At 43.8% G+C, this 12,189-nt stretch overlaps 1 protein-coding gene across 1 annotated transcript in view; it reads right to left on the reverse strand.

Moving 5' to 3' along the window:
* The window catches only part of NEDD9 (neural precursor cell expressed, developmentally down-regulated 9), a 66,002-nt gene extending 54,077 nt beyond the window's left edge, over positions 1 to 11,925 (reverse strand). Inside the window, exon 1 of the mRNA XM_020797125.3 lies at positions 11,710 to 11,925. Coding sequence (XP_020652784.3) covers positions 11,710 to 11,721 — 12 coding nt within the window. The 5' untranslated portion in view covers positions 11,722 to 11,925. The remainder of the gene's footprint in view (positions 1 to 11,709) is intronic.
* Between the last annotated feature and the right edge of the window lie 264 nt (positions 11,926 to 12,189).

Below are 12,189 nucleotides of genomic sequence, written 5' to 3' on the forward strand. Positions count from 1 at the left end.
AATATGTAGAATATTGTGGCAGTTACAGCTTCCCAGCTCAATTTTTTCTGGGAAAGGCTCAATATTTATCAGCACCCCCTCGTAGCTCAGCAGAGACATGAAGGTGGATCTCCCAAGTCCCAGTTCAACCAATACATCATACCAGGAAATCTGCAAAATACGAAGTTTTTAGTGCAATCCTCCTACTGTTTTTGTTTTGCTAATGCTGCTGATGATGATCATGGGTATTTTTCCTATCATGCAGGAGTGAAAAAAATCTGCAGTTTTTCAGTCATTTTTGCCTCTCTTTTTCAGCAAGCATAACAATATTTATCAATATTCATTACATTCTTAGTAAGAGATAATGGAAGACATAAATCCAGAACACTTGAAAGGTTTCTTCCTCCAATCTGTGGCTTCAATACAACCACCATCTCCCTCCCTAATCCTCTTAGTTTGCTTTCCATCTGCCTGCTCAAGAACTCTGGGGAACGTGAAGTCTTGCACACTATTTTGTGACATTTGGCTTTAATTACCTTAAATGTATACTGTATAGAGTATTATTATGCTGTTGTTGATTATTAAGGTTCTCCTGATCTCATTTGCCACACTTTGTACCTTGACAGTCAGCAAGTAACGTTAGGAATGCTGAGAATAAACACAGTTCTGGGATTTTGGTCAGCAAAGTACATGCCATTCTTTTTCCCTTTTAGATTAGTTAATGCTTCAGCTCATTCATTGCCTTGGTTACAGACAGCTTTTCACAAGCGGTCATGGTTAGAAAATACAGTAATTCTTCCTAGTGATACTGTTTTATTGGTCTTGGCATGCAAACATTATATTTAAAGACTCTGCTGCTGTCCAAGCGGCAGGGGTTACAAACCAATTTGCTTAGGTACCTTCTTCCTTCGTTACAAAAATCATCTAAAAATAGATCATCAATATCTCACACATACTTGCTATAGCAGCAAGACATTGTGCCTCATGTCTCACATGAACTACCCACCACCTCCTTACTAAGTTTTGCTTCTGATTCTTCATGATCTCACAGAGCTTTCTTGCTGAAGAATTCCCAGTACTTTAAGGCCCATCTACTGTACATACAAAGTCCATTTGCACAGGACTGTGAAAGAATGTGCAATGGACAGTGACTCCACATGTGCATTAAGACTGCAATCCTGGGAGGGCATCCTGAGGCTACAGGGTTTTTAATTTCACCTTTTGACAGAACCATGAGAGAGAGTATGGCTGTGTAAGAAAAAGGTGTGATTCCTGTTTCAGAACTCATGAGCCTGGAAAAAGAGCCATCGCTCAACCATGACAGCAATGGATCAGGGAACAGAATAGGAAAAGCAGTGGATCATGGCCCTAGGACATTGAAGTGCTTACAGGGAAGTACAGTAATTCTTCATGCAGTATATATTTAAAGGTCAATGTTCATCACCACAAGTTATAGTGATGCTGCCAGTGTGAACAGATTTAAGATGGGATTGGGTGAATTCACAGGGAATAAAGCTCTCAAGGGATACTAGTCACAAGGGAGATATACCATATCAGAACGTTCAAATCTCTGTATATCAATGGCTAAGGAGCACACACACACACACCTAGCTTTTTAATGCACAGGGACTACACACAGATGGGAATGGGCAGAGATAGGTCCCCATGATTTAAAACAATCTCAGGGTGCTTTTACACTAATGAAATAAATCAAGTGATGGATTGGGGTTTTGGAATTCAGATTAAAGTCACAGGATAGTCACATGGTTTTTGTGTTGGTCTGTGCATCCTCTTGTGGAAACTTCTAATCTGCTTTGAAGCTGTATTGTATATTGGTTGAGGGGACTACATAGGCTTTTAGTATTTGTTGTATCTGAGGCTTTGTCTTGCACACACACACCCTTGCACTGGCTGCCTCACATAGCCACTAGCCACTGCTGCTTTGGTATTATTTTTACTTATTTTTTCTAAGTATTCTTGCAATTTGGTACAGCACTAGAAGAGAACAACAGGCAAAAAATTAAAAATGGAGGTTTCCTAGCAGCCTGACACAAGAACGCGGAGACAGACAGACTCACATAGAGACAGAATTAATTAATTAATTAAAAATTAATATCCCGCCTATCTGGTCAGTTATGACCACTCTAGGAGTGAAGAAGGAGACGGAGATATAATCAGCCTGAAACATTAGGTTTTGCAAAAGAGGGAGACATGTGCATTTATACACACACAGACATACAGAGGGTTGGAGAAGGAGAGGGAGCAGAGGAGGCACATCAGTGAGTGGCAAACCCCACAGATACAATTTACAGTGACAGTTACTGTAAATTACAGTCAATTTATTTTTAACCACTTTGGCATCCATGAATGCCTCTCATTCACGTATGCCAATGTGATTACAAATAAATTGATTTGACATCTGAGTTAAAATAAACGACTCTCTGGCAGAAGAGTAAAATATCTTGCCTCCAATCAAAATATCACAATTCTCTGTCAAAATAATCAGTGCTTCCATGTGTACTGTGTAGTCACTTTAAAAATCAATTTAAAATGTGCTAAATCTGATTCAAATACAGATTTTTTTAAAAAAGTGTAACTGCACTCTCACACAAAAATCAAACTTTCTCCTCCAGTACTACTCACCTAAGAACTGTCTCTCTTCTGAGGAAACTGAAGCAGCATAGCAGTTTCCTGAAAGTTCAGTTGGTGTCCTACGACCTGCCAATTCTCTTTGGCCTGATCCACCAGGGCTATGTTTATGTTTCACCAAATTTCTCATTAATGTCTGCACTTAAAAGAGATCTCAGGAATTCCTCCTTTAAGAGAGAATTCCGGGGGTAGCTGGCACTCTGAGGTGGGTGTTCTGGGCCAGATGGGACAAAAACACAGACCTGCTCTTGAATATCATCAAAGAAAAGGTATAATCATCTTCCTGAATCTCCTGAACATGTTGCTGAAGCACAAACCTTTGCCTCTTTTTTCCCCCTTTCCTTGGAATTTCAAACACTAGGATAGCAAATGGTGCTGAAGATCTTAGCAGTTTTTATATACAAAACTCAGAGAGGCTTGAAGGCTCCCCAACCCCACCTTGACTGAAAGTGGTTCAAAAGAGAGAAATGAAGAACCTCTGCTGAAAAAGAGTACCCTGCATTTCATTAAGATCTTCATTGTAAAACCATTCATTGCAACGTTGGCTGTGTTTATCAGTGTATTCTCTTCTGTGCCCTCAAGGCCCTTTTAAAAAAACTAAACAACGTGCAATTACTACTTGTTATCAGCAGTATCATTTCAATAATGAGACTTCATGTCTCTAATATTTGATTAACTGGAATTTGTTATAATGAGATGAAACACACACCCCATAAATTGCTGTGCCCTACAGCAACTCTGAATGCAAGTTTGGCTTGCCTTATGTAGGGACCTTACACTTCAGGCTCTGCGGAGCTGCCACAATCTCTTTGAAGCCAAAAAGGCGTCCTCAAGAGTTTAGCAAACCCATTGTTTTTAGACTACAATTCCCAGAATACTCCAGCCCTGGTCACACTGTATGCAGCATTTTCTTTGTTGTGCAAAAAGTAGCTTTCCCAAGCTCTGGTTATTTTACAGTGCCATCCTTCCAGAAGAAACATGATCCCACTGGGAAAGTGATCTTATGGTCAGTTTGTTTGAACTAGCTGTGGTCATGGACTGCAGGAGACACACCCCAAACTAGCCCTCAAAGCATGCTTTCTCATCCTGTTTGCCATTTGTATAAATGTATGGGTAGGCTCTTCTCACAGCAGCTTTTCTGGCTGACATTCCTTCCCTCTGGCCAGACACGTCCCATTGCTCCTCAACTGAGATGACTGTCGCTGGATCTTGAGATGCACAGCTTAGAGAAGGGGGTGGCCTGCAGCCTGCTGATGCCTTGTACTACAGCTCCACTAAATCCCCCACCGTTAGCTGCACTGATGAGTTACTAAATGGGAGCTGCAGTTGAACACAATCTGGAGGGCCAGGCTCTTTCTCCCTAGCAGTGGATTAGAACCATTTTCCAAGCCACAATTTTCTGTCTTGGAAAGGATCCCACAAGCATCTGCTATAAGAAAAACTGCAGAGTTGGCAAAAGCTTTATATGCCAGTGTCTATACATGCCGGGCTCTGACCGTAGAGAACATAGGTAACAGCTTGTAAGAACACATTAATATAAATTTTCCCCTATACTTTGACCAGTGGTTTCCAGCCTTGGGTCCCCAAACATTCTTGGACTACAGCTCCCAGAAATCCTGGGAAGCACAGCTAATGGTGAAAGTTTCTGGGAATTTTAGTCCAAGATCATCTGGGGACCCAAGGTTGGGAACCACTGCTTTTGATCATAGCTTGGAAAAATGACTGCGGCTTGGAAAAGTCCCCCTTCCATATGCAGTAAAAAAAAATGCTTCAAGCTTTGTATCTGTCATGAAACAGACCCTAGCTCACAATAAACCGATGCCACAATATATGTGTTCATCTCCAAGGTTCTTGGCTATTGATCTTGCAGGAACTGATTGAAAATCTTTCTTTTGCTAGTTATTTTCATAAGAGTGATTTCTGCAAATACTCTCAAATGAAGCTTAAAGATGGTAAGTAGTTCCCCAAACTGTAATTATTAACCTGGAAGTCAGAAAGAGCAGAGATTTCCAGTACTGGTGTTCAGCAGTGTGACTAATGAAGACTCCCTTCTAGCCCCCAATTGTTGCTATGCTTTACATTTGTGTTGGAGATCCTCACAGACTGCAAACATTGATTGATTGATTGATTGATTGATTGATTGATTGATTGATTGGATTTATATCCCGCCCATCTGGTCTGGTCGAAACATAGCAATGCTTGGGAAAATTATGTTTCGGACTACAGCTCCCAGAATCCCCAGACAACTTGGCCACTAACAGAGAAAGCAAGAGACCCACAGTCACTCTGGTGGCTCTATATTTTCTGCCCACCACCACCTATCTGCGTGTGCATGCGAATGCATGCAAACGTATGTGCAATAGTGTGTCCGGTGTCCCTCTTGCAAACACAGTCAATGAGTAAGGGGTACACAATAGAGCACATCTCCTTCTGGTACCTTCCATTCACTTGCCAGGCAACTGTTACCTATTTATAATTTGCAGAATACAGTATAAAGCTCTCCTAAACAGCCTGTGCAATGTATGTCTGTGTTTCCCAGTTCCAAATGAAAAAATGTCCAGAAATGTGACCTTGCAGGACAGTATCTTGATCCATAGTGACCGACTGAGCTTCATACTTAAGCAAGCCTTTGTTTTCTTATGGGTTAACGAGTATTTTATTTATGAAAGTGAGTGATGATTTTGTTGAACAAACAGAATAAATTCACCGAAGGTAAACATGAACCATGTTTCAGGTTGATAGGCTGGATTATTTTTAATAAAGATGGGGTTGCCCTGTTGTTGTTTAATTTCTTTTTCCAATTCATTCACATACACAAAACCATTCAACAAATGACAATAATTTTGTTGCCGAACTTTAACTATGCATAAACCAAAGGATGAACCGCCAAATCAAATTATTTGTTTCCATAACAGAAAGACGTTCACAAATGGCAAAAGCTGTGATTTGACAGCACTATCCTTGCTAAGAAGGATCTTAGACTACATTAGACTACATCAACACAGATAAATTGTTATCATTACAAACAATTTTTAGAGTGGTGTCACTGAAGTCCACAGAATTACTCCAGAGCAAATTACTTGTGGGTTTCAGCCATGGGTAAATAGTTTAAACAAATATTTCAGACTTCCTAGGAAGTGTAAACACACTAGTCTGACAGAAAGATTTTATGGTAGCCCAAAGTCTTCTGTATTTTATGGTCTTTCTTCCTTTTCCTTTGTCTGGCCGGTTCCATTTAGAATTACATCATGGGCTTCAGAACCAAAATTGCAAATTTTAAATAAATATGGAGAAAGTGCATTAGGGAGCATGCACGGCTTTTGCTGACTGAAATAATTTGTTCCCTTTACCGTCATTTGAACAGGGAGACTACCCATGAAACAGGATAATCTCTTTTAGCCATACAGGAAAGAGAAAGATAACCACAAATGTCAAGGTGTTTAATAGCCACAAAAGGATTGTTTTCTGACAAAGCATATTTCATACCCAGCTAAGCCAATCACAAAATACCCACTGATTTTAATAGTTCCAGAACTGAAGGAAGTACTGCACTTGCACTTCAGTACAAAACATATACTGTTTCCAAGGACATGGATTCCTCAGGCAACTGTCATGTCTCTGTCGTTTCCACATTGTTAAAACCACGGGACAGATCAACAACAAACTAACAAATGTGACTGCTTTCAACAACAGACTTCAACAGACTGACAGCTTCCAACAGATAGAAAAGAAGGAAAAATCTCTGAGCAGAGAGGTGGAGCTCTCTCTGATATTTAGAGGCAGGAAGGAATAATTGGTTAGCGCCAGATAGACTGACAGTCACTGAAGCCCAGAAAGGTCCCTCCCAGACATACCTTCTTCAGGCAGCATGCGAGGTTGTAAAAAGTCCTACACAACCTGACCAAGAGCATTTGCTGCTGGAAGACATGACAAATCTGCCTTGCCTCTAGAAGCTGCTCTAGAAGCAGAAAGGAACAGAAAATACTCAGTACACAATGAAGAGGGCTGTCACAACAGGCTCAGATCTAAGCATCCTTTTTTTATTCCTCCATTCTCCCTGCATATGCTGATCTCATATCACCTAAGCTTAAACAACAGGGCAGAAGTGAGGAATCATATGAATTACAACTGAACAACATCGAGGCGGCCACTCATTGTCCAGCCTTGATCTAGCCTCTGCCAAGATCTCTCCCCCATCCCTTTCCAAATTAACATTGATAACATTGTGAATGGCTCTGTCCTTTTGAATAATATTCAATGCTGGTCAAGACTAGCTCCAGGGAGCTACCATATTTTTCCATGTATAAGATGCTACCTTTCCCTAAAATCATTACACTGAAAATTGAGAGGCGTCTTATACATGGAAGTAAGCTGAGGAGAGAACAAAATGGCCCATACCTTGCCTCTGTAAACAGGCTTCCTTGAATGACGAGGCTTAGCTTCCTATAGTCAGGAGACTTAGCTTCCTCCAGTCAAGAGCCTTATGGAACTGACGCCAGCTGATGCTGAACAAACCAACTGCAACAGTGCTCAGATGCAACATGGACTCCTAATGTCCGAATATTCTGAGCCCAGAGGTTGAATACTCAAAGCTAAGTTTTCTTAATGTTTAGGTTAGAAGGGGGGGCAACGTATAAATGGGGCATCTTGTAAACAGAAAAATGTATGTACCATCTATTAAATGTATTTGTATGACCATGGAGTCTGGCAGGTTTACTTGGTTATGTTCAGAGTGTCTAGATCTAAATGCCTATTCAGTTCCCTAGATTATAGGCATGACTGCAAATTTGAACGGTGGCTAGATCCAGCTGCATGCCTTGCACTGTTTGAACTTTTCAGCTTGGGAAAAAGCTGAATGTAAACAGGACCTAGGGAAAGTATCAGCAGTCAGCTCTATTAGGGTGCTGGGGCCGTGGCAGCTGCCCAATAATGCCAAGCACGGACACTCAAGGTTGCTTCAAGGTATTTTCCTGCTGATGCAAAGGGCAAGATGGTGCCCCCTTGCACTCCATGTATAGAAGTGGACTGGACTGGCAGCTGAAATTTTACTTCAACACCCATGGTAGGATGCTGCTCCTCACAACACCTGAGGAGAGCAAGTCAGTTAAGGAGATGCAGGATATTTGTGTGGCAAAAACCGCCAATCATACAGCATTTTACTTCCAGTGGCTGCTTCACCCTGGCTTTATGGTGGCAGTGGCCTTCCAGTACAAGGCTAAGTAAAGGAGCTGAAAGCAGTGGTGGCCTCTGAAGGCATGTTACTTGAGATAAAAAGGTAAAGGTTCCCCTTGACAATTTTTTGTCCAGTCGTGTTCGACTCTAGGGGGCGGCGCTCATCCCCGTTTCCAAGCCATAGAGCCAGCGTTTTGTCCAAAGACAATCTTCCGTGGTCACATGGCCAGTGCGACTTAGACACGGAACGCTGTTACCTTCCCACCGAAGTGGTCCCTATTTATCTACTTGCATTTGCATGCTTTCGAACCGCTAGGTTGGCGGGAACTGGGACAAGCGACGGGAGCTCACTCCGTCACGTGGATTCGATCTTACGACTGCTTGGTCTTCTGACCCTGCAGCACAGGCTTCTGCGGTTTAGCCCGCAGCGCCACCACGTTACTTGAGATGTCTGTATACAAAAGCAAGGAGTCTGAAATCTATTTCAGGAAATGAATCGGTGTAAAAGTTCTCTGAGCCAGGGGCTGGCTGACATGTGGCCTTCCAGATGCTCTTAACTGCAATTCTTATCATCCTAGCCAGTACAGGTAATGTTGAGGAGCTGTGGGAATGTGATTCTATTGGATGTCCATGACAACTTGGCTAGGGCCACATGTTGCCTATCCCAGCTCTAAACCAGCGGACATTGTCTTCCAAGGCCTTCTCACACATGCACCTAACCTTAGATTTGTTCATGATTATCGATTACTGAATCTACATTTCCTCTGCTTGTAAGGTTCTGAAACCTTTGACAAGACCTATAATATAATACTGCAATTAAGAATTGTCTGTTTAAGCATAAATAATCATTTTCTTGATGATGGAGCCAGAGGTTGGGTGTTCAGTTCTCCACTGTGCCTCCTCAACAGTGGCTGGACTTGATAATCCATAGGGATTATTCCAACCCTGCAGTGGTGATTAAGATTTGTTTATTTTTAAATTTTCTTTTCACATTACCAGATGCTGTAAAAAATAGGCTGATGCTAAACTACACATTGTACAAACATACAATAAAAAGATACCTGGCCAAATATAATTTGCAATACTACAAAGTATTATGAATATGTTAGTCAAAGACTTATTTCAAAAACTCTTTTGAATTCATCTTGACCTTGACAGGTTTCCTTTCCTTCAACAGAATAAACTTTCCTTTCCCCCCTTTGACTCCAACAAAGCAAGACATATTTGCTAATCTGATGCCCCAGGGATTTTTCTGTACTCTGAACACACACAGAAATGCACTCACATTTTCAATCAGCCCATAATGACAGACTGCAAAAGGGTCTATCGTGAAGGTGCTGAAGCAGAGTTCCTGGAAACGAATATATTCTTAATTCAATCTCTCTTCTAGTTAAACCAAACAGCTGTGTAGAGATGCAGGAAAGAAAATACAGCGCTGAGTGATAACAAATACTGTATACATTCAGCATTTTTTTTGCTAAATGTAGTATATTAACACCACAATTTTAGATGTATTCACTCATTAAATTTTACTGAGTTCAGTCTCATTACTCCTGCTAAGCATATACAAGATCCCACCCTAACTGTGATTCAGTGCATCTTGATTAATAAATTAATCTACTGAATTCAAAGGGACTTTCCTGGGGGAAAGCCCCAGAGACCTCAACAGAACTGGAGTAGATACGGGTAGGATTGCAATGTTTTATAATACTGTATAGTACAACAATCATAACTATGTGCTGTTGAGCCTATTCTGATTTATTCTGCCAATTGTGAATATAATTTCCAGGGTTCTCGAAATAGAGCACACACAGAAGTGAGTTACCATTCCCTTCTTCTGGGGGCATCCTGAGACCGTACAGGTTGTCCAAGGCTACACAGGCTGGCTCTTTTGGGAGGAACAGTGGGAATCGAACCCCCAACCTCTAGCTCCATAGCCAGATGCCTAACCCACACGTCATGTTTTACTTAACTAGCATAAAATCTAGAATTAAGCCCTATTAGAGAGGGAGTTAATAACAAAGCAAAGCATGAGATCACTCTGAAGAGGACAGGTTTCTGGCTACCCTTTTTTGCATACGTTAATTTTATCTCCAGGTTGTTGTTGGCTCTTCAGCTGAACATACGACCCTAAGAAGAGCCCTGGTGGATTGGATCACAGTCCAGCATTCTTGTTGTGGGAGGCCGCACAAGCCAGACACAGTGCAACCCCCCCCCAACCCCTACCTGAGTTCCCTAGCAATTAAATATGGAGACACACTATCCCACTGGCAGTGGAGGGAATATATTATACCCATCATAACTAACTCTGTGGTTTTAATAGGTAACCTATCTCTGTTTATTACCTTTGTGACCCACTCTCGCTCCAAGGAGTTCAGGGCGGAATTATACAGGGTTTTTCTTCTTCTCACCAACCCTCAAGCCATGCAAAGCAGCTAACTGGATTAGAAAGAGATAGTGACTAACCTACAAGTCACCCTGTGCATCTCATACCTAAGCAGGAGGACCTGGAGCTCAGTGTTCCTCCTGCCCTTCCCTCTTGCACTGCAAACACCGCAACACGGTTGGGCTTTCAGAACTGGTCCTATACAGAAGAACCAACAGATTCCCTCCACCTTAACACACCAGTGTTTTTGGCATCCTCTGTACAGATGTGCATACAACATAGGGGCAAAAAGTCCTAGTTTCATCCAAGTGAGCAGCTAAAGGTCCTCTCCAGCAGTCAAGACCCTGAACTTCTCAAACCAGACTTCTGAAGGACTTCTGCCGTCCCAAATGCCCCGGGACGGCAGTGAAAGCTAGTTTGTTCTTAGCTACATCCCTTTCAGAGCAGAGGGGAAGATTCGTATTGTCTGAATGCAAGTGTCTCTTGCACAGGTTCCCGAAGCAGGGAACCGATCGTCGTCAAGCGGATTTTCCCCATACAAACATTGTTTTGCGATCGCTATAACGATCGCAAAATACTCATCATCAAGCGATTTCGTCGTCTAAAGAGGTAATCGTCAAGCGGAGCACCACTGTAATTTTTACATTCAAAGGTAAACGTTCACTGATTTTAAAAAAAGGCTTCTTTTGCTCCACCGCAGGGGCACCCCGTTCAAAAGGAGGTTTGACAAACGGGTCATAAAAGGTAAACAACGTGTTTACTTGGGGGGGGGGGGAGATCAACTTAGACGAAGCACATACACCCCCCGAAGAGGTTTACTAGATTTAGGATTGCCGCTCAGGTGAGCGAGCAGGCATAGGATTGCACTGCGCGGCACTGCCTTCGTCGCCACTGCGCGATCCCGCCTCCGATCGCGCGAGCTTTCAGCCTGAAGAGCCAGCCACCTTACTCAGGACTAATCGATCGGAAGCGACGCGACAAGTGGCTGGAGGAAGGCAAGCCTCCACGGCCGGGGAGGTTGCGGGAGGGTGCAAGAGCCCTGCTTGGCAGCTGCAGGGCGCCGCTCGCTTTTGGGGAGGGGAGGGGGGGAGAGGGTGGGTGCGTGGGTGTGCAAGCAAAGCGCCCCCGGACTCCCAACAACAACGCCCCCTCACACACAGGCTCTCAGGTTGCAAGCGCGGACTGAAAAAAAAACTTCTCTTTTAAAGTGCGGCGGCTCTCGATCCTGTCTACGCTTCGGAGCAAACGAGAATAAGCCGGAGATCAGGAACGCAAAACTCTGCCGCTCCGAATTCAAACTGGATCTAGTTTCTGGAGGGTTGAACGAGTGGACTCCCACCATCCCACTCTCTCTCCCCCCCCCAGTTCCTTACAAGGTGACAGTAACCGGGGGGGGACACCTTTGCAAACGGTGGGCGGGCAAGCCCCTTCTTTGCCCGCTGGCTGCGCGCGCGCTTTCGGCCCCTGCCTAGGGAGCCCCGCATTCATCTTCTCCGTCGTCAGAACCCACAGGTCTCTCCTACCGTGTACTTCATCCTCGCCGGCGTGCTCAGGGGTCCACGCACCCGCTCTTCTTCCTCGTGGCGAGAACAGCCTGTTTACATGGAGACCTTCTCCTCCGCTTCGCCTGCCTCCCAAATAGCGAAAACGAAAAACCGCCTCCGGAGTCGAGCTCGCCGGGCGCTCTCGGCCAAGCGGGGGAACTTCGGCGCTGCTCGGGTCCCGCCGACTCACTCTCTGAGTTCATTGTTTTGCTTGCGGCGGGCAAACCGCGGCTGCATTTGCATAGCTCCCAGCGATTGGCTGGAGAGCGCGACGCAGAAGAAGGGAGGGGGGAGGAGGAGGAGGAGGAGGGAAGACCTTCTTGTCAGCCCCCCCCACCTTCTCCGTTTAGACCGGGGGGGCTCAGTCGCAGCTCCTTTTGCTACGGAAGAAAGTAGAGAGGGAGGAGGGGGCTGGAAGACTTTGAGGGACCTTTTTTTTTGGGTAGGCATCCTTCAGTC

The sequence above is a fragment of the Pogona vitticeps genome, chromosome 4 (genome assembly GCF_051106095.1).
Source record: "Pogona vitticeps strain Pit_001003342236 chromosome 4, PviZW2.1, whole genome shotgun sequence".
Classification (NCBI taxonomy): Eukaryota; Metazoa; Chordata; class Lepidosauria; order Squamata; family Agamidae; genus Pogona; species Pogona vitticeps.